Here is a 25,273-nt window from a genome sequence, read left to right on the forward strand (position 1 = left end):
AATGAAAGAAAGCAGAAGAGAAGAGTGAGCAGATTGAAAACTACAAGATGTAAAAAGAATTCCGAGTAATTAGAAAAATATTTAATGCGGACGCGAATCTCTCGTATCTTTTTCAAAATGAAATATTCAATTAAACATTCTTGAATGATCAAAGGAAAATTTTAATGACTTTAAAAGAAGAAAGGAGGCATATCGGCAAACTCATATTTTTGTAAAATTTACGCTGGTGTAGAAATGCATACACATTACTTACCTTGGAATACATCAAGCTCAATGGTAAACTCATGGCAATACTCAACAGCCACACAAAAACAATTTTAAGAGTGACTCTTCGCCGCGTTTTATTCCGACCAAATCTCATCGGGTAACGGAGCGATAAATAACGGTCCACAGAGATGGTGCACAGATGCATTATGCTGGCCGTGCAGAAAAGGACATCCAGGCAGATCCAGGTCAAACAGTGCTCGGACCCCAAGGGAAAGTATCCTGGTGAACAAGAGTAGGAGAACGGTTCGCTTTATATTAGGTGAAGTTGTAAGTATTCTGCCCCTTACTTATGACCCCATAAAGTGGTAATAACATTTTTTACCTATGAATACTATATATATACTATGCGGATGCTTGGTTATTGTGCGATACGATACCTAGGCAGCAATGCAGTCTAGAGGACCAACAACCTCCAACTGTCGCCTGACCATTTTTATTTAATATTTCTTGGTTTTTTCTGGTCATATTTTGTTCACTACTCCCCTACCTCTTCCATCGGATGCTGCCAAATGATATTGCCTGGTGCCTTATGGGTCCCCCTCAGGGGCTTATGAAACATATTTTTGCCGCCCATACGAAACGATAGTCAAGCTCCTGCTGCTGCTCCTGTCCAGCTCTGAGTACGCTGTGGACATAGTTTTGCGCAGCTGTTGGACGCCATAACTCAGCGATTTCCCCATGTCTCTCCATGTCCCTCACATAAAAGTACAATTGTTCTGGGATGGTGTCTGGAAGGGGCATGTTAGTTGGATGTAGGGCAGGCCGGCGTATCGAATGAGTGATACTTGTGTTTACCCTGTTGTGGTGCCCGCTGCCGGGGTGCGTGTGTGGGAGATTTGTGCGCGGGACTTATGTCCAAAATCTGGTTCAACATGTATACGGATGGAAAAGGGGAAAGGCAGTTCTTGGCCATGGCTGGATCGATAAAAGTGTTCAGTAAAGTGAAATGGGGTTCCACTTGCCCATCGGTCAAAAATTAGTTGGTCTTCCCATTCAACCAATTTCTAATTCCGAAATAGCCAGCATCGACAAATTGGAGTAATAATGTAATCGGGGACTTACCCATTTCTCTCAATTTCAATTTTCCCAGCGCACTGAATGGAAAGCCCCGAGCACCAGTATCTGTTGCATGCTGCCAGCCACTTCCCGCCCTCTAGAGCCCATTAAGCTTTGTTTATGGGCAGCCAAGGCTTGTCACATTTCCCCACTCCCACCATCGGTTTCCATAGGCGCTCAAATTGCAATAATGCTGCCTGTTCCAAAGACCGAAAAGAAAATGTTACGAATGACACGGCCATTGGGCCCGGCTGAAAATGGGCCGGTCCCAGACGATTTGTATCGTAAGTAAAGTGTCAATAAGATCAATTTGGGGAGCAGACCATACGGTTGGTCCTTTAAAAGGGAACCACCCATCAAGCTTCGAGAAAATTTGTTTAAGCTGGAAGCCAACAGTCCAATGAAATACGGGGAGTAAGTTAAATTAAATAAAATCTGGCTTTGGCCGGGCACAAAAGGAAACTAAAGAACATTTTCAGTAGGAACCTGAGATTCGGGTCGCTACCGCTTTCTCCGGATGCTCCTCCCTTACCCTTGCGCCTTGCGACTTTACGGACAAGCTGGGGTCTGACCGAGGACAAAGCTTTTATTTGTGTTTTTGTTCCCTTTTTTGGGCGCTTTTCTTACGAAAAACATTTCAACTTACAAATGCGAAACAAATTTCAAACAAAAGCGCAAAACTTTGCTGTTCCCCTGCTGGAGTCAGGGTAAATACATTTTTAGCTGATTTCTTTTGTGTTTCGCTTTGCATGCACGGTGGGGGTGGGGGTGGTGGTAAGGGGAGAGCCGGCGGGAAAAAGAGTCCTCATAAAACTAAACTAAAACACAAATAGCCGAGGAGGCTGATGACGAGCAAAGTTGGCGGGAAAATGACTTGGTAAATGAGTTAAAACTTATTTAATTTGTTGAAAGTTTAAGTGGATAGCGAGTGGGGTTCTGGCTCTGCCACGCTAATGATTCGGCAGCTTCCCAAATAGAGTGAATGACAAACCAAAGTCCAGCTGAAAAAGAGTCTGAAAAAATCTTCCCACACAATCGAAGATGAAGTAGCTATGGCTAACTATTGTTTGAGCACGCCCCCACCCAACTGTTACAACATAAGCTTTGGTATGAGCTGGAGCCACTGAGGCAAATATTTGCACGCTTTTCCGCGTTGGTGAACTAAAGCAAACAGTTATCGCAAAGCGCCGCAAGCGGTGAAGGTGGTCGGAAAATGGAGGAATATCGAGGGAACATATGATTTATGAATGGACTGATCCCTGTGCAATCCCTGTGTAATGTAATCCTTTGTGGCTGTTGTTGTTGTTGCACGGCATCGATTTCAATTTCGGCTTCGGCTCTGCCTTTTCCTCGCATGCAATTTGAGGCACAGCATCTTTAGTCAATTAGATACATTTATCTTTAAACTGTTTGCCCACTAAATGGGCCAATGACAGGATAAAAGGGTTTGGGGCTTTTTGTTTGGTTAGCCGAAAGCTTTAAGTGGATTTTCCCTAAGAATAATATTTAGTATGTAGTACTTTTAGAAGTAGACATATCGTAGAGATTGGGATTGGAATATTTATATCGCAGCTACATCAGATTTAAATACGATTTAAATTAAACGAAACCACAAGAACGCAGTGAGTGAGATATACGAACGAATTAAAATTTGTATTATCATGGAAAACATGAAAATAAAATTGAGTATTGAAATACTATTGAACACTTGAAAATCAAAATTTTACTTTTCTAGTTGTAATACAAAAATACACATATCGTCAGTAGATTTGCACTATTTATTTGATTCAAAATTCATTAAATACATAAACCTATGTATGTATGTATTTATGTATGTATAATTCTGGGGTTTCGGCAGATTAAGAAGAATATGTAATCAAATATTCGGCAACAGACCTCACTGAAAAAGAGATCCGACACTTCTTCGTTTTTCGATAGCTTTAAATTCAATTTGTGTTATGCTTTGCAACGCTTTGAAATTATTTGGCAAACAAAATAAACATCAGCATAAATCCCAAACCAATCAAAAGTGAAATATCAAATACCTGTCACCAAATAAAACTCGCACATCACATCCCCATCCGTTCACCTCCCCCACCTTACATACTTACGAACCCAGAAATAACACGAACACAATCCAAATGATTTGTGTCAATAAAAAGGGCGCGCGGTAATAAAATGCAAATATGAGAAAAGCAAAAATCATTGAGCGAAGACTCGAAAATTCCTGTGATTATAAAATAAGCCAACCCAACCCAACCCTTGCTCTGTATATTGTTGCTCCACAAACCATCAACAATAACAATTTTCATAGCAAATCTCAGAATTGAGAACGGAAACGTAGTCCGCGCGTTTACCTGGCCCCTGGCATATGTCAGTCACAGACACTTATAACAGCGATAAGAACATTGGGGAGTAGAAGGAGTATCAGTGTTGAAATAATCGGCCAAGTTAAATACATATATGAAAGGAGGCCAGTTTTTGTTTGGAGCCCAATTACAATATTTTCGATCTGCATTATCGGATAATCAATCATTTAAAGCGTTTCCTGACCTTTGGAACATCTTTAAATTTTCATCTAATTGGCCGCACTGCGCCGGCTGTTTTGCCAATGTTTTGTACAGTATGTTTGTGTGCTTCGACTGCGTGGGTGTACGAGCAACCCGCGGCGCTTGTTGACACGTTGTCACCTCTGCTGTCATCCAAATTTATGGGGAGCAGTGCGATGAGGGCGGGGGGGCCGGTAGTCCGCTGGGGCTTTTCTTTTTGCCAGCTGACAGCAGTTTTTGACTTTTAGCACGTCTGCATGTAAATACATATAATTTTCATTTGCATTTCTCGCGTCCCTCTCACATATGTATGTATGTCCTATTTGCATGGTCATGCATATGTTTATTCATATGTATGTATGTATGTATATTCATCTGCGGGTATCTGTGGCCCTCCCGGGATGTATTTGGGTTGATCCCTATGGCGCTGCCGAAAAGCAGGGTACTAAAGTGTGTATAGGTCACCACTATCAACAGTACATCCCCCTTCAAACCCCCTTGGAGGTATATCTTTCGAAAGGATTTACTGGAATTTCTGGCTACATCCAGAACATATTGCACCGTCAGTATTAATCTCAAGTCGATTAAACATATTTCGGAGTATTTCCATGAATGAATGGAATGCAATGAAATTTAATTGAACAGTTGTATGTGTTTTGAATCTTTCGATCATTCCATTTAACTTTGTTGTTATGGAGAACCAAAAAGTCCAATCCAAAAAAAAAAGACCAATCATTAAACGATTTTAAGCAAAAAAAACTTTTTTGGATGTCCAGCTGTTGCTGCTGGTTATAACCGAGATTGTTAGCTGGCTGGGTTTGTTTCGGGCGTTATTTCTGTTTACCCGTGTGGTCAAATATGTGTGTTGCCAGCATGCAAAAAAATGTTGCTATGGAAAAATCGCCTATGGGATTCTAGATGCACTTCTTCTTTAATTTAATGAAAATATTGCAGTGGACGCAAAGAGGGATTTAGGTTATGTACTTTATTCGTGGGCTGGCGTGAATAATGAATTAATGTGGCATGGAATTCATACAATAGCTGAAAGAGATTTATGAATTTATTTCCATATTATTCATTTATGAGTAAGTGAGAGGTGCACTTTGATTCAAGATACTTATGAATTTGTCAGTCTTTAAGTCGTTAGGTGCCATTTTGATAGACCGCCAATTTTATCAAATGTTTTCACAGTCAATAGAACTTAAAAAATCTATAATTTCCGTATAGAATTTGAAATTTGACATAAAGTAACACCGTAAAGTGCATTTATGTTGTGATTTCCTTAAAAGTTGCACTGTCGCACTGTCGTTTGAAAAAGAATTTCCCTTCTATACCTTTTTTCTTTAGACATGGCAGTACCACCTGAATCCGATCCCTTTAACTGCTTTTTCATGAGCTAAAAGTGCTGGCCCCAGATAAAGACCACAAAGAAAAGTACGAGCATATGGCGGCTAGGCAAGGTCTGTTGGCACTGCCAGAGCGTGGAAGTTATTAACATGCATATGATAGACACTTCCGCACAACTTGCCGAGCAGCCGGAAGAGGAGCTGAGGCGGGCTAAGAAACTCAAAGAGGAACATGTGGCGACTACGTGCAGGCCAACGCCAACACACTCGAGCCATACGTGATAGTTGTGGCCTAGACCGAAAAATAGGAAAGTGCGGTAAGTGAGAGGGGCTTGTGTTCTGGCTGTTGTTAACTTGCTCCATCCGGCTGACGGGTTCATCATCTCCATGATGAGTAAACTGAATAGAGTAGAGTCAATAGCCGCAAGGCGAAGATCTGCCAGCCATGCATAAAGTAAACTATTTAATGGGCTTTCGATTTCTATCGTTGTGCCATAAACGCTTTTGCCTCGACATCCCCCAACTCGGGACGAGGAGCTTGAACGGAAATCGAAAGCTGCTCGTCGGGGCTGCCACAGGAGGGGGGCGGCTGGGCGGCTGGGCAGCTGGATGGCTGGGTCGATTAGGGGTTGCTGCTTTCTTATCATCCTCTTCGAAACCATTTTCCTTACGCAATTTGCCTCGACAGGAGGCATCTTCATTTTCAGTTTTCACTCTGCCTCTTGTCGCCTCCTCTGACTTTTGATTCCGTTTCAAGTTCTCAGTATTCGTATTCACAAAGATTAATCCACACAAGATTCTGAAGTGGGCAGCGACAGCGACAGCTGCTCTGGTAATAATGCAAATGGCTTTGGCTTCCGTGTGACCCACAAGCAGATCCTTATTCGTAGCCAGGTGCTTTGGCTCGGTTATGGCTCTGACCTTAACTTTTCCTTTGTCGAACACTTTTGTAGTGTCGCTGACACTTCTATATTTAGTGTGACACCGAAGCACATTTTCCCCGATTTTCTTTTGATTTCGGTCAGTGCGAACGAAACCAATCAAAGGCCCAGGGAAAGGAAATGAAATGAATGAGAAAGCAGCAGAAAATGAGTGCATTGCAGACATTGCTATTTCGTTCACCTCAGTCCAAGAGATTCATTGGGCTCATTTGCATTTGAAAAAGGTTTCCGTTCCAGTGTGTGTGCGTAAATATTACCTTCTATTGATATCAAATCTTCTTATGCAGTCTGGATTGAAAGCGATTGATAGAAATCTCTGTTCATTCACGATGAACAGTCGAGTCGCTGCAATTTAATTTAAATATTTTTGTAAGGGCTTCCGAATAAATGGAAACTGAATGAGGAAACCTCAGACAACAGGCTGGAGCCAACTCTGTTCAATGAGATGCCATAATAAGATGTGATAATATTTGGAAAATTTTGCATTCCAATGATTCTGAGCCAGCGGTACTTCCGTATGTAAATCTACCATGAGAAATCTTTGAGATCTAGAAGGATTGGCGGAGTTAATTGCTATCATCTACCTTTTATCAGTAATACAATGGAGTAAACAATTTAATTGAATGTTCTCTAGCTTTGAAGTATCCTATGCGTATCATCTCACAGCATTGATATTTTCTCATCTCATTGGTGTCTCTCGTATACTTTCCATCGGATACTTTGTCCCTTTGCCCCATATCAAGATTCACCGACTTTTTATCCATATGCCCAAAATTATTCGTAACTCGGCAGAGCCACGATTTGTGTCGTTCTGACTAAGCAAACCTTCAGCACTTCGTTCAGCTTCGCGCAGAGCCCGCGCCATTGACAGCTGTCGGCTTAGCAGGGAAGAAACAGTAACAAAGGCACCAACAAATTCCCATACTATATACATTCATACGTGCACATATGTATGTAGGTGGAGTGGTCTACATGTCTCCTATATCCTTTTTCCTTGTCTGAGTTCCAAAGCAAATATGTATAAACTCTTGTTTGAGCAAAAATCGCCTGGTACTTTGACGAGCTCTAGCAGATAGAGCAGCGGACACGAAATTCAATTAAATTTCCGACAAGTTTTATGTAAACACATTTTTTATTTTAATAGATTCCCCGCATTGAATATTTAATATGTATTTTTTGCCTTGGCCCACACAAATCGGCAAACAGTTGCCATTCCTGGTCAGATCAGACCCGCAGGGTCGACCGAAGCCATGTTGGAACCGGCAAATGCTCACAGAAAATCCCCAACAGACCCAGAGGTGCCCTACCGCCTCGGGGTTCCCCTTTATTTTTACACTTCAGCAAATTTGAGGACCATAGTCAGGAAAAAAAGGGAAATAGAGGTGGAGACAGAGGCAGATGGAGATGGAGAGAAATAACACAAACTTGCATAAAAGGAGAGCAGAGCAGATAGAATTTTTGTAATGCTCTTTATGAGCTGATTTTGAGGGTAACTTTTTTTATTGGATTTGGTATAAAGCGTTCAAAAACAACAGACTTTTTAAAAGTATTGTTAAGTACTATTGAAAAACATTACCCTTTTTGAATCAATTTAAAACATTTAAGAAATAAAGAAAGTTTTTCAATAACTGCATCATCAAGTGGCACAAAGAACCGAAGGGCACCTCAGTATGACACGCAACACGTTTTGCATCCATGCAGAAAATATAGAAGTTAGAATAATGATTAGTAATCATTTAATCTCTTCTACATCACGTCTGAAAGAAATTCGGCTGTTTTAAAAAGTCATACAATAAGTGATACGGAAAACCGATTTATGTACTTGTGTATATGTATCTTTTTGGACCACAGCGATTTCTTAGAGTATCTGTGTTCGGTTGGTTCTCATAGGGGTCTTCAGGCCTACTTCATTTTTTATTAACACTGTTATAATTGTTGTGGCTCTTGCTGTCTCGTCAAGTGCTATTGGCCTCACTCCTCGTCCCGTCTTTGCCCTTGCCCTTTCAACTAAAGCCCCTGTCGTGCACTGGGTCACCCACCACCCACGTATATCCACCGCCCCTATTTTTGTATGTTTACACAGCTTTATTTTTGTATTGTTAACGCTTCGCTGAACCTGAACAGGAGTGCACAGGGCACAGGGAGTGGGCGACGTGTCCTCGCTTCCTTCCTTCCTGCTTTCATTTTTGCCACAACTTTTGCTCCTGCTATTGACAGTGCTCTAATGTGGCAAATAAAGTGGCGACTGCTTCGATTTCCCCTAGCCCGTGTCACTTCTCTCCCCCCCATCCACCACTCATTCAGTATCGTCATTAAGTTGAGCGCTCTATTCTCCGCATTCATTAAACTCCTAACTCTCTCTGGAAGCTTACGTAAATTGCTTTGCTTCCGTTGCGTCATTACACGACGCTTTAACGTTTCATTATACTCATTGTTTGTCTATTACGAGACTTTCCTTATGGTTTCCATCGCTCTCTCTATCTCTATCTCTTCGTCTTCGTCTTCTTCTGTTTCGTTCTTCTTGTTTGTGTTCGGGGCACTGCTCCTGCTGCTGCTGTTATTCTTGGGTCCTGACTGGAGTGTGTTTGCTTCCCGGCAAAAGTTTTCAAATAGATTACAAAGCACTTGTAATACCTTTCTTTTCTGCTATTGCTGTGCATCGCTAAGTTATGGCAACTTTTCGTAAATAGCTCTTCATGCTCCCAAAACTTATTGATGAGCTCATTTCACCATTTTGCCTGCAGTTTCCCTTACTGTTGCCATCAGTTTCAATTGCCCGAGGCCAAGTCGGGAGTTGGGGCTAAACAAATATTGGTGACAGTCGGATCGTGTCCTGGGTGTAGGTGTAGAATTATACTGTTTATAATACGGTTTACTGAAACTCTGAGAGGCCTAAAAAAGTAAACTTAAACTGCTTCAACTGCTCAAAAGATGAGCTCAATTTGTCGGGGTCGTCAAACTGTTCTCAATCAAATTATGATGAAACTTTGCAAAACAAACTCTAAGAAAAAGGAAAAAAGGAAAAAAGCAAAAGAAAAAGGGAAAAAAGGGTAAGTGCCGCCCAATCCCATATCACTTTCAAGGTCATTAGCCGTGCAATCAATATGGGGCGACCTGTCACCAGAGAGTCAGAGAGCCAGCGGCTGCCGGCAGTTTATGTTATTTAGTGTATTTCCCTACCAATTTGAGCACACAACCGCAACAACACGACATATTACAAACTTTCCTCTTTATGAACATAAAAGGTTTCGCTCGTTTGCCCCAGCATACTCGTGCAGGAGGTATTTTGATCGTCCTCCTTGGGCATAATAAAATAAAATTACAAGATGTCGGCGCCGGCAAATTGGGAATGTGAGCAATGCATGGGCCTGACACACATATTTCATCTTTATGGGTTTGTTTTCGGTCGCACACAATCGTATATCTGGGACATTTATGAGAGAGCAGAGCCTCTCTCGACATTGATAAGTACGAGTATTTCAGATGCAGATGTTGCCATAGTGCCTCAAGCAGAGCATTTTATACATTTTGTGTTCTACAGTTAATCAATTGGGAACATATAAGATAAGGATATACATATAGCATGGAATATAATAATAAATAGCATGATTTCTAGCATAAACCATTGTACATAAGTAGTTATGGGGTCCAAAACTTGACAAATGGTGGTCCAGTTTGTATGGATTGTACTTATTTATGAATAGCGCCATATGAAAACAAGGAGAGAACAAAACTCTCTACGGGATGGTACAATTTTTGTTTGGCTTGACTTTTCGACAACTGAGCAACCGCAGCAGAGTCATAATGGGTACGGAATGGGACGGGACGGGACGGAGACGAAGACGGGGCCGTAAAGTCAGCCGCAAAATGCTTTTGAGCTATTCTAGAATCTTTTGCTGCTGACAAGTGCAACTGGGTCTGGCAGTGCACTGCCAAATTTAATATACTCGTACTTTCAAGCGTCATTTTCATGGCAAGAAAACTTTTCGCATAATTTTCACAATGAGCACACATGCCAAAGACAGGTTCTGTTTGGTGGAGAGATTTGGGGGAGCGGGGGAAAAGCTGAACCATCTTTTCATTCAAGTTCAGCAACTTTTTGCAACTGTTCTGACTTGACTGTAATAGAATGTCTGAGTCCAAAGGACGCCTTCGGAAATGGTAAAAATAGTCTCGTAACATTTCTCCGCAAAGTAGCAAAAGTTTGCCTCTCAATGTCAATTATATTGAGATTTATGCATAATTTGAATTGGCTCTGCTGCCATGCGTCTAGTGCTGGTGCTGGCCTCGCTTCATTTGGCTTCTGACATTATAAATTCAAAGCCAGTATCTAAAAGTACGTAAACATCCCTGGGAATGGCAACATTTGGCTAATCGCTTAGACCTTCGGCTTTACTTACGCAGCGAAAATATTTATATCGCAAAAAAGTTACTAAAATAGATACATTATTCTTAGATACATACATCGATCGATCGACTGTGTTCAATGTTGTTCAAAGGCTCTCTTAACATTTTTCTATCAAAAAACTCTTGGATTGTGGACAGAAGTCCTGTGCCCTCTAAGATTTGATGATTGTACTCACAATATAAAACGAGTATACCATAGTATAGTTACTTTCAAAGTACACGTATTAATTTCAATATTTAGCACTTATTGTGCAACGTTCGAATTAGCAAAGCAAATTTCTTCCCTCAGTACACACACATGAAAAATGCTGACCGAAAGATATATGTTAAATAAAAATCACAGTTAATACATACTGAAGCTCTGCTCTGACCCTGGCAGAGCCATAACATAACCCTCACAATTTCACACACCCAACCTCGCATTGAGTAGGGGACAGTTGTTGCTGCTATGGTTGAAATACTTTTATACTTTTATGTTGTTTGTGCAACACTTTTAATGAAAGGCCAAAAATGGGAAAAGTAAAAAATCATCAATGTGTATAACGAGAGAGAGGGGGCTTGAAGGCGTGTGCCAATTAATTTAAATGAAATTTTCAGTGGCTTCTGCTACACTCAACTGTTTAAGAGCTGAACATAACACTATACACCGAAAGCAAAAATAATACAAATATACCTGTATACCATGCACTCCCGCCCACAGGCGAGATGTTTGCGCTGTGGCTCGTATGACATAAAAATATGTACATAGCTTCTCACAGCCGGATATTTTAACCAACAACTCATGTATTTTGATGTATTATGCATGTTCCAAACTATTCAATCTTAAATCGATAAAAAATTACTTAACGCTCTGTGGAAACCTTTCAAAATTATTTAAAGGTTCTGCAATATTTAAATAGCTTTCATAGAACCAAGTAATTTCCTAAAATGTTTTACAAATATTTTCCCACTGGAGACTAAGAACAAAATAAAAAAGTCGGTGTCCTGCGCTGGACGGCCACGACCGTTTCTAAGTGACAGGATATTAAATGATAGCCAGCGAAGACAGCAATAAAGCGCTGAAGAAAATGTATGGGGAGCACAATTTTGCTGTGGGGAAGCAAGGCGTATCAAAACAGATGCAAATCATCTGTTGGGAGGAGTTGCCAGGACGGGAGGTAGCTTGGCAATTTAACGCCACTAATCGAGTGACATGATGGCAATAATTCCAATTTGGGGCACGTCACGTCGTGTGGCGGTCGCGCCCGTTAAATATGTATAAGCGAGCGCTGCGCTTCTGTCTGCGGCATTATATGTATACGAGTCGAGGAGGCTAAGGCTAAGCAGCCCAGACGTGCCTGGCATGTTGTTCGAGTCTAATGTTATAATTTTTGGTTGCTTTGCTGTCTATAATTATTTATAACTCACGTGCCAAACGGTTGGAGTGCCGGTGGCAATGGAGCAATGGTATATTCTTAGGCCACATTACGCATACGCCGCGCTGTCAAAGGGCAAGAACGTGCAGCAGTCTTAGAGGAATGTCTAAAGGACTCTTGCAAGGTCGCCCCGCTTGTTGACAGTCAACCTGAAGTAGGAGGACAGCTGCGAGCTTGCCAAGCAAATGCGTCGCTTATTGTCGCCTGACACTCGACCCGAAGCCCGCTTCTCCCACCCGTGCAGAACGTAGAAAACGAGATACAAATGAGATATGATGTTTCATTTGAATTTGTCCAGCGTGAGCGTGGGCGTGGGCGTGGGCGTTTGCAGTGGCATGGGCGCCGACCAAAAATGAAACATGACGACAATTCTGAATCGCTTCTGCTCCACAGTTGCTCCAGAGTCTGACCAAAAGTTGCTTGGAGCCACGGCTCGTTTATCAAATCCCGAAAAGATGGAAGTTGCGGACTCGCTGTCACTGTCAAAGCTTGATAAATGGAGTGAACCATGATGAGTCAGTCGGTGTCTGGCTATGCGAAATATCTGCATTGATTTTGAGTTTTGCGGAGAATGAAAATTGCAGCATTACGTCTGCATAATGACATAAATACTTTTTTAGACAGAACGTGCATTCAAAATCTTTTTCCAGCTGACAGCCGCAATAGGACGGGCCTGCGACAAAGGGTCCCTGGGACGCCATTGCAGTGCTTCTCCACCACTGGGGCATTAAAAGGAAAGAAAGAAAAGCCACTGCAGAGGCTTTCGCCTTGGTACGCTCTGACTTGCGGCCATTTTCACACTCTGCAATGTCAGCGAGGCGGGCACATAAATTACATGCCACTTACTTTGCGCTTTGCCCGACGCACGGCAAGTGAACTTGCGGCCACTTAAAGCGCGAGAGCGGCAATACACGTACAATGGGAAAGCCAGGTCCAGGCCCTTGTCAGCCCGAATTAAATATTAAATTGGCAATCGCCAGCAAGAAGAGTGACGACTATAAAAAATGCATTTCTTAATCCATTAGCACGACCAGTTAAGTAAAAATAATAAAAATAGCTCCTTTCCGCTGCAGGCGGCAGAAGACTTGGGGCGGTGTCCTTGCAGCACTCAGACGGGCGCATGCAAAACAATCGATGAATGAGAAATTACAGTCCTTGCACATCGGCCACATTTCCTTCTCAAGCTCGCACTTGCAGAGCGACAGACAGACAACAGCAATCTGTCTGTCAGACCATTTACAAAAGTGCATTCCCAACTTCCGCCCGTGCCTTAACCTCATTGGATTCTCTACATATGGATATGGAGTGGGTACTGAAATGGTCGCACACGTAAGCGTCTTATGTATTCAATCATTTTATATTAGCTTAGTTTAAATAAAAGTATGGTATCCAAAAAAAGCCGTTTGTTATACTTTTAGTATCACCTTAATACAAAATAAAGTGAATAATTGCTCTCAGTGTATTACGTATTACAATACAATATTACAATCGACAAAAGATTCCTATCTTTAGATATGTACGTACATATAAGTCAGAGATTTTCGTAAAGAACAGAGTAACTATGATTCGTTGCCATTTAAGCAACCTGAGTGTGTCCGTGTTTCCGTAAGTCAGTCATTCGGCTAGTCAGTTGTTTGTGGCCTGGGCTGGCCTGTTTGCTCTGTAACTGGCGGTGGCCCAGGCCCAATGCGAGTCTCGAGGCGACTGCCACAAGGGCAAATACATGTATCTTGAGCATATGTCTGTTTCCATCACACGCCCGTGTCCGTGTCCGTGTCCGGGTCTGTGTCCGGGGCCGTGCCAAGCCTCAATTGTTTTGGCATTGACTGTCAAGGCAATCCAGTGAGAGTCTTGGTCTTGGTCTTGGTCTTGGTCTCGGTTTCGTGCTTGAGCTGCATTTCCACCTAGTTCTAGTTCCAGGAGATCCGACTGCCTTGACTTGTCTCGATATATTTTCTGTGTTTACCCTCTTCTCTGCACTTTTCGTGAACGTCTTTGTCAGTTAACGTCCATACCCCTCCGACTCTTTGTACATCATACTCTGTGCGTCTAGTGTTTGCTTCTTTTAGGGTTATACTCCTTGGCATTGTCGCTGGCGTTTGTTGCCCCCAAAACCTATTTGCAATTTGGATGTGTTATCGATTCAAGACAAATATTATTAGAGTAATGGCTTTTCCAATTTCTTTCAGTTTAGCTTGGGTCGTTGTGGCTGTCGCTGTTTCTTGTTCAATTAATCATGTAAAGTGCAATTTAGATTCTGGCAGTAACAATAGAAAGTTCAGCGCATGCACCTTTCTAGTGCGTTGCTATTTGATGGGCAGATATGGTATGGGTAAGGCGTTATAAAGCATATTTTGTTACTCTGGATATTTCTAGTAGTCTATACAAACTAGAGGAACCAAATTTGGAATGGACTGACCAGAGTTTACCATTCCGGCAGACGAGATTCGGTCGGACCTCTCGTCAGATGGGGTCTGAGAAATAATGGAACGCAGTCAGAGGCAGAGCAAAACTATTTTTAATAGTTACGTTATCTGCCTAGGCCAGATAAAATATTGATTCAGATAATAAATAAAAGCCGCTGTGCCCCATGGCAATGTACCCATCCGCTGTGTGGAAACTACGATTACCTACTACATTAAACTAAAACAAAACCCTAGTATTACCAACCACGTGCGGTCACCCCGAAGGCAGTTTTTGTGGTTCGGTTAGAGTAAACGTTAGCTTACCCCAGGAACTTGCTGGGAAAATATTTGAACGTAGTAGAGTCAGGACCCGTTTTATAGTTTTACTTTATGGGCTGACAATGGTGGGTCTCCGAGTAGACAAGGGCAGGTTTAGTGCCGTGCCCTAATGAGCTATACAAATTTTGTATCCTCTTGGATAGCAATACGTATATAATCAATTTTCGTGCTCAATCTTTCTCCGGGGATTTACATACACGTATGCCGACGCGTGAGGCCCCATAAAATTTCCCGAGTCTTTAACATTTAACTCCAACCCCTTTTCTTTACCCAGTGGGGTATCCTCGCCGGATACCACAAGGCTGTATTTACGTTCGCCATAAAGTGCTGTACTTTTGTGCGCAGCAACTACGGAAATAGTAAACGCACGGAATGAAAAATTCAATGTTTCCACAGGCCTTCCACAATTCTCCCCTTTTCTGTAACCCACCAAAAGACTTCCGCTTGATTTACAGCTACATTTGTAAGTAGACACAAAACACTTAACAGCTAAAAAGGACTTTGCATAAGTAATGAGCGGAGGCGAACGTCTTCTCCCTCCGCTGGCCGTCTGGCTGTAGCTCACGGGCGTCTGCATCTGCATATGGGTGAGACCTGAAGATCCCTCGCGAAGGCCGCAAACCGGAAGGAGGAACCGAAACTAAAGCTAGAACTGAAGCGTTGTCAGCGGTGTTCAGCAGAGCGAGAGATCCCCTGACTTTTCACACAAAGCTGCACACACACGGCCGAATTTGGGGCTTGGGGCTCGGGGCCAACTCTTGGATAATGGAACAAGGGTCGTGCAGAGAGTTGCACGAGAAGAGACCTCTCCGTGACAACTTGATTGATGGGTGGGTGTCAAACAGCTGCTCCTACACTGTCCTGTCCTGCCCTGCCTCTCAGTCCCCGCTGACTCTTAGCTCTGGCTGACCGCAAAAACAAAAACAAAACAAAAAACACATTTCGCTCTGATTGCCAAAAGGGTTCTTTGGCCACGCCCCAGTTCACCTACGTCATACTCGATAACGGTGCTTTAAACATAAAAACAGGCCCGACTTCATTACGCTCCCCTCTATTTCTGGATTTGTGAATTGGGGTACTGGCGTACGTAGGCGGCAGAGGAAACACTGCCTTCCTTCGGGAGCTGACCAAAAATTAATTGGCTGCTCTGAGCCAGAGGACAGCTGCCATTTTGTGCCTGCCATTTGCTATGCGTAGACATGTCAATTCCCCGCCCCGCCCCGCCTTTGCCCCTGCCGCTCTCGATCTCCTTCTGTGCTTCCAGGTGGCTTAAAGATTTATGATAAAGCCAACTAGTGGGTGGAGACAGCAGCATGCCCGCCGAAGCGGGGACTGGCGAGGGGAAAAGCTTATCCAACTTTGGCTTTAACTTCGGCATCGGCTCATTGCGGCTCGTTTATCTATGAAATGAATGAATCTGATTTCCAACCAGCCGGGCGAAATGACAAACGAGGCCTTCCGAGTTTTCTTTTCAACTAGACTTCGCCATATTATTTCGGGAATTCCCGAAGAAACAAACCAATCTGAGTGTCAAAATAGAAAACAGAAAACAATCCCACTATTTTCTATTGCCAGCAGTGCGGAAATCTTTGAAAGAGAATTGCCAGATGCTATTTCCAGGGAAACACTTTGGAGTAACGGAACCAATCGCCTTGCCGAAAGCTGCCGAAAGCTGCCACCCACTGTACCGTTGTGCGTGTCGCAGCTTATACTCTAGCTTAAGCGCTTAAAATGCTTTTTGACAACAGCAACAGCAACAAAGCAAAAGAGAGACTGTGGCAGTGCCAGTGCCAGTGGCAGTGGCAGTGGCAGAGGCAGTCGCAGCTACAGTAGAATGATAAATTTCCTCTTCGTCCCACATTTCCACTGTGGGAGGCTCATATTTTCGGGCGAGCCAAGCATTTTCTAACATCCCCCCCCATCCGTCCATGTTGAGTACAGTTCCGCGCTTCCGCTCTAAAATATCTGTGTGAAATTTCAGTGCCTCCTTTATTTTTCTCTTTTTCTCATTCTTTTGTAAATCGCAGCTCCGCCAATTTGCGCTCAATTAATTTTGATGTTTCTTTCTCTGGTTTTTGGGGGCTCTTCCTTTTTTATTATTTGCGGCTCTCCTCTTATTTATCATTTGCCGCGCTGTGTATAATTTATTAAGTAGCAAACATTTTGCGAGCTTTTCGCCTCTGCTTAAACATTCACAGCCATTCGCCGGACGGACAAGTACGAGTATTCTGCGCCGTAATTCAATTTGCTGCCTTTTCCTCTTTTATGGGCGCATGCCACACAGTTTGATGGATGTGCATTAATTGCGTTTGCAGATACTAATTAACTGGCATTTCATGCAGATTTTTAAATGAAATTAATTATGAAATAATTATGTTGTAATTTCTTTATCATAATTCACGCGTTTTCTGCGTGTCCGCAATCAGGCAAAAAGTACTGTACTCTGTTCGAGAGAGCACTCTGTCTACAGAGCAAATTAATTGAATTTGCCATGTGGTCAGACATGGACATGTGGCTGCCTGTTTAATGGCTCGAGTCAGACGGCAAAGGTGTCGATAACTGGAGCCATCTACATCTAATCTTTGCTGGTAGAGAAGCCGAAGAAGCTGAAGCTCTCAAAATAAGTTTTAATTTTAGCTCCAGACCTGCACACTTTTAACAAAATGAAAGGAACGAATGTAACTATACGTTCTTTCAGTCAGTGAATTATCGTCTTTCACGTTTCCATTATCAATTTAGGCAGTACGAGTCTTCCATCCATAGCCAGATTTCACATCCCGACTTGCAGACTATTGCCGTTTCCCTGTGAGTTCTAAGTCTTTGGCATCTAATGCCTCCTGCTCGCATGTGCGACAGTTTCTCCTAGCCTGGTTGTGCTGTCTCTCCAAGAACTCTTGACAACATTCAAATCCTACTTCCGTTTTTCGACTCTTGCTTTTAGGATGCGCACGTAGCTGGGACCGGCCATGTGCCTGTTGCCGGAAATATTTTTCACACTTGATATAACAGCCAGCCATTTGCTTGCACTGAGGCCTCCGGTCCTTCCCCTTCTGCATTGCTCACCTCGCCATACCCAGGCCCAAGTCCCATGACAAGTATACGCTCCAGGTGTCAACGTTTTGGGTATCTGTGAGTGTGCTATGTGTCTGTCTGTGCTGTCATCATCGGTCCTGCAAATTCCACAGAACGAGCAGGGAAAGGGGAGCAGAATCCGAACAAAATGCGGCTGGATCCCTGGCAGAGCCGAGTCAAAGCGAAATACGCCCGCGCTCGTTTGACGTGACTAATGCAATTTTTATGCTGCACTTGCTCCATGGCTTTCCAAAGTAAAAGAGGCTTCCGTTCGGCAACGTCTTGTCATTGTTTCCGGTCCTGTGTCTGGCAGCATCTCGCCAGACCCGGACTACAAAGGCAGCGCGCTTATTAAATTGTGTGACTGCATTGAACCCTCGCCCCTTCTACACCACTGTTCTATGCGGACTTTCACATAGTTTCTCTGATCAAAGCTGCTTCGAGATAATGCAATCGACGGCTCCTGCCACCTGCAGTAGACCCAGCACCAACAACAGCTTCATTAAATACATCCAGTGCTCAGTTTACCGACAGCGGGTTATCCTCGTTCTGATTCCCAGCCAGCGTTTTTTTCTAGCTCACAGATTTTCCATTTTGCTGAACTGCAGCTCAGATATTCCTGTACGATTAAATTCATCAACTGATCACATTTGGTCAGGGCAGAATAATTGTCAAACTCATATATATTAGAACCCACAGACTCCTTACACATAAAACGTCGTTGGTAGTTTTTTAGTTGGTAAATCAGAGCATTGTTTTTCTAGTAGCATCTCATACAGAAGATTATATAAATCAGAACAGTAAATATTCATTAAAAATCACAGGCACATATGAATAAACATACATATGTATGTATGTATTCGATTGGCTTAATTTTCATGAAAATTTCTCTTGTTACTGCATTACTCAAAAAAAAAAACAACTTTTTGCATTTCTCAATATTGTTAGAAATGGTTCCCGAATAGAATTAAAAGTTTTACAAAATCTACACTCTTAAGATGATCTCCAAACTTCAGCAAAATCAACGAACTAATTTGTCTAACTTATCCTTACAATCTTATAAAATTTAACACAAGACTATTTTCTTCGACTAGAATAATTTAACGTTTCATATTGATCAGCTTTAGCTTCAATGAGGAAAATGAGAAAAATATAATTTTTAGTGAAAAATACAAAGAAACCTAAATGTTTAATTTCTTAGTCAAGATTATCACCGCTGGTTTTATCATCCCTGATCACTCATCGATGATGAGTTGCCAGGCACTTACCTTTCACCAGGGTCAGAATGCCCAGCGGCATCACCAGCATAGCGACCATCAGATCCGTGATGGCCAACGACATTAAAAAGTAGTTTGTCACATTCTGCAGACGCCGCTCCCAGGCGATGGCCAGGCAGACCAGAATGTTGCCGGCAGCTGTGCCTAGGACCAGCACGAGGGCGAGGAGGGCCCAGTAGTTGTTGGCGTCGAACGGGTAATCAATGGGATTTGGCTCTCCGGTGGAATTGCTGGCATTCCACCGCTGCTGATTGGGCTGCTTGCTGAGGTTCCTCCCGTCCTCCCAGAGCAGCAGGTTCTGCAGCTGCTCCACGCTGGTTTCCGCACTGCTCCATCCACCGTCGCCGCCGCTGTCGTTGTAGGAACCCAGCGAGGCATACACATCCTCCTCCATGGTCTCAGCCCAACGCGGGTTATTAGTCCTTTTGTGTACTCTACTCTGATTGCGGGTCTAGCTGCTGCCGTTGTTGTCGTTGGCAATGCCGCATGCTAATTAGCCCACGCATACGAGTATGCAACCAAAATGAGAAAAATACGTTCACGCGCCAATTCGAATTGCAAATGTAAAATGGCGGAAACGACGGCCCCGGAAATAGCTACCAGGTGCGGGCCAACGACAAATAGCTCGAAGAACTGGAGTCGACTGTGCTCCTGGCTGGCTTAGGGAACCCCAACCACAACGTCTACAGCAGCATGAGCAACCAAACGGATATTGGTCGCAAACATTTTATGCCACGAAATTGCCGGAAGTTTGTGCTGTACGGGAGAAACAGAGAGAATGAACAAATTAAAGAAAACTATTTCAATTGGCAATTTTCATAGAAGGTTAAGTTTGAATGGTAAATATTGTAGGACTGAAGAAGGCCTGGTGAAGTTTGGGTATCGTTTTTTTGAACGCTATATATATATATGTTGTTATCGCTTTTTGATACCCCAGAATAGGTTTGACACCATCAAAGTCTTTTGTGTATTACGAAGATCGCCGCAGAACTACATATAAATATACATATGTATATGAATAATAATTAAGTGACGGCCATAAATTATCAAACACCCCATCCACTCGGGTTTGCCCGACTCACATGTTTCCATTCAGGCGAATGGATGACATAATTGCATTTGATTTGCAGAACCTAGTCCTGAGGCGGTAACTGGAATTGGGGGAAAGTGTGGTACCGGGAACGGGTGCCCTGGGGAAGCAGACTTTGAATAATCGGAATCGATATTGATAAGGAACAATAACAAAAATCAAATCAATTCTCCCAATGCGATGTCACAAACATAGATAATTAATTGAGACATATTTCACGCCGGTACTCGGAACTCGGAGCTCGGGAGTCAGACACAAGCACCAGCAGAATTTAAGTGCCAGGCCAAAGCCAAACCCCGAAACCCGAAACCAGACCACAAAAGTCAGGAAACCGCAGGGAAAGCCACACAAGCATCGGTTGAATATTATACCCCAAAACAGAACTAAATGAAATTAATTTCCAAAACAAAGGAAACACAATTCACCAGTCGCAAAAGCATAACTGAAGGAGGGACCCGACTGGTTGGGCTATTTTCGAAGCCGATATGGTCAGCCAGGCAGTACAGCCAGCAGAAATAGAAGCAGGACCAGTTGTAGAACCTGAAGCAGGACCAATACAACCCACAATAACAAGAATCTCAGAAACAATGGCGAAACAACATGCACTCGAGCAACTTTTGGCAAAGGACCTCAACTTGACAGCACCTTGTTGACTTTCCGAGTGGTAGCCCTGCGCCACCTTGCCCCACCTTGTCCCACTCTGCCTGCACAGCTGTCTGCACGTTCTGTCAAATGTTCGAGTGTCAATGTTGCTGTTAATTAATTTTCCCGACTGACTGACTGATGCATGCCACTAGATAAGAGGAGCGGAGCCCTACTTCGGGCTGACCCTTACCGAAGTCCAGGCGGTGGCTTGATAAACTGTTTGTTTGCTTGTCCGAGCCGTTGTCGAAGGTGTTGTTGGTCCCCCTGTTACTGTTACTGCAGCCGGCTAATGACAGCCAAACGGCCACTTCAGTAGTACTCCTACCTAGTAGTCCCTACCAGCCATGCCCTCTCCCGCTCCCGCTCCCCAGAATTCCAAGTCGAATGCGTGTCGAGTGTGTCTGTGCTGTTGAAGTGTTTAAATTTCCAACTGCCACTGTTATATATAGGCGAGGAATATGTTACGTTGCGTTGGCTATTTAGATGTTATTTGTCTACTAGGTCCTAGAACACTTGAAGCCTATACAATACCCCAATAGCTAAATTTTTAACCAGACGACCTAGAGCTACTTTTCTGATTCAACTGTGTTGAAACAACATTAGTGGCTTTACTTAAATTTACTTGTAATCAGGTTGATTTACATTTTACATGGCTTGGAATATGAGAACCAATTTAAATATTGATTTACATTCTTAATGGCGCTAAAAAATACACCTAGCTCCTTTCGCTTAGCCTTATGATTACCATATTTTTGAGTTAAGTTGAAAAAGTTCCGAATCCAAGATACCATTTACTAGGGTACCAAGCTTTCGAATAATTGCTGTAATGCTTGTCCCAGGCTGAAATAGCATGTCAGCACAATACGAGCCCGGTAAAGTCAAGCGCAGAGCCCATAATTATTATTTGTCCCTCCTGGTGCAGACCGTTCGGACATGAATTGCACAAAAGCCGTATTCCTATCCGGGGAGGGCAGTGCTTGAGTTATGGCTAGGTAGCCAGGCACCGGCTACCAGGTATCGAATAAAAACCAGCGCGCCATTAGTCATATTAATCCCGGTGGAGTCATTAAGTCGTAAAACTGCGAAAAGTAGCAAAGTGTGAGGCAGCAGCAGGCCGTCAGGGCCCCAAACCCTGGCAAGGCGGGGCAAGAGGGCTTTTGTTTGTCTTCCAGCATTATTCATTGATACGACTGTACGTAAGCTAACTATGTAGGTCAATTTAGGCTGTTTGACGCCCCGTCAAAGTCAATAAATAAATAAATTACACAAATTTAACGTGTCCGGTCGTACACATAATTTACCAAACGTACTTCAGGCTTGTAAACAAAACAGTTATAGACAAGAAAAGCGCAAAAAAAAACCCCACACGGATTTAATATTTCTGAGCACTCTTTCTTGTTGGTTTTAAGTTACAGCCAAAGGTGCTCGACTTATCCTATAAAAAGAATAATCTGAAAATATGTAAAAATGTTCTTTGCTGAAACATAAACATTTCCGAACCTTAGAAATCTCCCTTATTATTATTCTCTGATGTACTATATTGCTATTGAGTTTTGGCTGTTACAAACACCTGCGCGCAAACAATATATACATCAATATATATTGATGAACATTAACTTTTAACTTAACTTAGCTAAAAACTGGAGAATTGCCAAATTGCCAAATTGGATCCTGCGTTAAATGAGTAAATCAACTGCACGTATGAACGTAAATACATTTAGTTATGTATTTGGACCTTTTTTTTATAATTTCCATTAACTATTTATACAGATAATCTGTCTGCCAGAGTCAATCAAAGTTTTCCCTGAGAAATGCCAACGTTAGTTTAGCTTCCGTTACTCGTATTTGTGCTTGTATCCAGCTCAGTGTGGCTGCAAATCAAATATAAATCCCCAATCTGATCAGAATTTCCACTCAACTCAATTTCACTCCACTCCAGTCACAGGCCATTTCCACTGTCCTGGGGGATAAGTGCAACTAATCGCATGCTCATTGCTCATCCGCCGCCTATCCTTCGGCACATTGCTTATCTGCAGCGTAATCTGGCATTTCCACAGAGCCCATCGTTCCGCGAACGTCGCATCACGCATACGCCACGTACGCCAGATCTCCATCTCCATCTCCCACTCCCCTGAGAACGGATACCTGGCTGCCTGTAGGGCAAAACACAATCTGAGGTACAGCAAACGCTGCTCAAATATTTGCTTTAAAATATCTTTCACATGTCAGCGACAAGCGGCCACCGGGGAAATGCTGGAAAGAGAAAACTTGGCAGAGCTGAAAAGGACAGGAAAGGAAACAGCTGAAGCAGGTGCGGTTGCTCGGCATTTTTATTTGGCCTGGCAGCCAAGGCACGCAATTTGATTTAATTTTTTTTGTTATTGTATATTTATGCTTTCTTTTTGCAACGATCAAAGCAAAGCGAAGCGTGGCCCAAAACATTTTAAGGTCATTGAAGTTGAATTTTAGCCTCTGCACGGATATGGTGAACAGGACAATGACATTTGCTGTGTACCATTCCAATTCCTTGTGTTTTCATACATTAATGAATATATCATAAAGGTCGGCTTATCAAATAACGTATGGAGCTGGTTCATTTGATGTGAGTAGTGGCTTCAAATTGATTAAGAACTATTACAATTGTCTCCTAAGAACATTGTTCTCTTCGGCTACCCACAACTGAGAAAAAACCACATTTACGGGAAATTTATATTCCTCTTCCTCTGTCCGATTTGTCTGGCAGAAGCAAAAAAAAGCATGCATGCATGTTGTCTACTTTTGGTTGCTGATGTAATGCGTAATATTGTGTTAACTAGACTTTTCCGGTTTCCTGAAAATAATTCCATTCCGTCAAGCAAGCCAGAAAGCCGCACCCACTGCGGGAAGACCGCCACAAGAGGCAACCAACGATTAATCACAGTTACAGTTATACTCGTATGTAGTGGTAGCATTTACTGCTGGTAGAGGAGGAACGCAGAACCTGAAAAATATTTGCATGCAGTCAATATTCGGGTATTGTAACTTTGTGGTGACTTATGGAACGCCTGGCAAAGACGCATGAGAGTATGGATGGATTGCACGATTGGGTAGCATTATTTTGAATGACTTGAAATTAGGTATTTATTAATGGATGCTGTCCATTTTAGAATTAATTAATTATTACTAATGGTAATTCGCTTCATAAACAAGCGTATTCTGTTTAGCCTCCTTATGCATTCCATCTCATGATAGTCATATTACACCGAACGTTTGATTCCCCGCTACTATCCAGTGCTTCTCCCCATTTTCAAGGGGCTAGAGCATTCCAGCTTCTGCTTGCCCGTACAATGGCAGTGTTCTCTGCTATTTTCACTCAGAGTAGTTTACTTGGGGCGCTCCATTAATCACACAAACCTACGAACGGGCCACCCACTTCCCTCCTCTTGTCTCCTCGCCTGAATCTCGCCTGAGCTCTCCCACATCCACATCCCGACTAGTTGTCATAGCAAGTTGACACTTAAAATGTTAGCTAAATTTACACATGCACTCAGCGCAGAGTCAACACGGAAAACAACGCAGAAGGGGATCAGACAATGCTCTCGATGCTTATTGTCAGGCCTGATGCTGGGACTGGGGCTGCGGCTGAGGATGGGTTGAGGTTGAGGTTGAGGCGTGACTGATGGAGGCGGCAACTCTAACACTTATCGTTCATTATTATCTATCGCCATAGCCATCGCAATCACCCCACCCACTTCCCCACATGGTCACACACACTTAATTGATTTCTCTACTGTTTCCTCTTTCTTTTCTGCTTCCGCTCAGCCCGAACCGATGACGGCAAAAAATCCTTTGGATAAAAACTGTGCCAGGACAATGTTGCGTCCGCTTCCCCCATGTATGTATGTATGTATCTCCATGTTGCCCGAATAGTTTACACCACAGATTGGCACAGACAAATCTCTAGTCGGGCACGATACTGGCGACCCTTGAGCTCAGCGTGGCTTAGAGCGTGGGCTATAAATTAAATTCTTATGCGTGGGGGCAGGCAATTAAGACGGACCCAGACACAAGAGCAGTGTGTGTCACAAAGAACGAGCAGGGCGGAGGATCTTTGTGTGAAAGTGTGAACTAAAGATGGGACCCGTGTGTTTCGTTTGACAATTTCATTAGCCAGCCAAGCAGCCAGGACCAAGGCGGGACAGAGTTGTGCCGAGTCAAGCTTCCACAGGGGCAAATATCAACAGCAGCAGTCGCTGATGCAATTAGTAAGCTGGCTAAACTAATTATCCAAAGCCCGGCACGGGCTCATCGGAACTTCTCCTCTTCGGAATGTATGAGTAGCAATCTTTAAGAGGCAGCGACTTAAATCGCTCTGAGAAGGCTGGCTGTGAAAACGGCTTTTCCATCGACTTTTTTGATTGTTTGCACAACAGGAGAACGCCGAGCTCTCGAACGCCCAGCCACGCCCCTCCATAGCCTCGCCCA

The 25,273-nt window shown here is 43.1% G+C and overlaps 1 protein-coding gene across 1 annotated transcript in view; it reads right to left on the reverse strand.

Moving 5' to 3' along the window:
• Positions 1–25,273, reverse strand: part of LOC108154443 — a 46,015-nt gene that overhangs the window by 11,246 nt on the left and 9,496 nt on the right. Inside the window, exons 2-3 of the mRNA XM_017284715.2 lie at positions 19,066–19,830; positions 254–486 (exon numbers count right to left, since the gene is read on the reverse strand). Of these exons, the coding sequence (XP_017140204.1) occupies positions 254–486; positions 19,066–19,468 (636 nt within the window). The 5' untranslated portion in view covers positions 19,469–19,830. The remainder of the gene's footprint in view (positions 1–253; positions 487–19,065; positions 19,831–25,273) is intronic.

The sequence above is a fragment of the Drosophila miranda genome, chromosome 2, assembly GCF_003369915.1.
Source record: "Drosophila miranda strain MSH22 chromosome 2, D.miranda_PacBio2.1, whole genome shotgun sequence".
Taxonomy (NCBI): Eukaryota; Metazoa; Arthropoda; class Insecta; order Diptera; family Drosophilidae; genus Drosophila; species Drosophila miranda.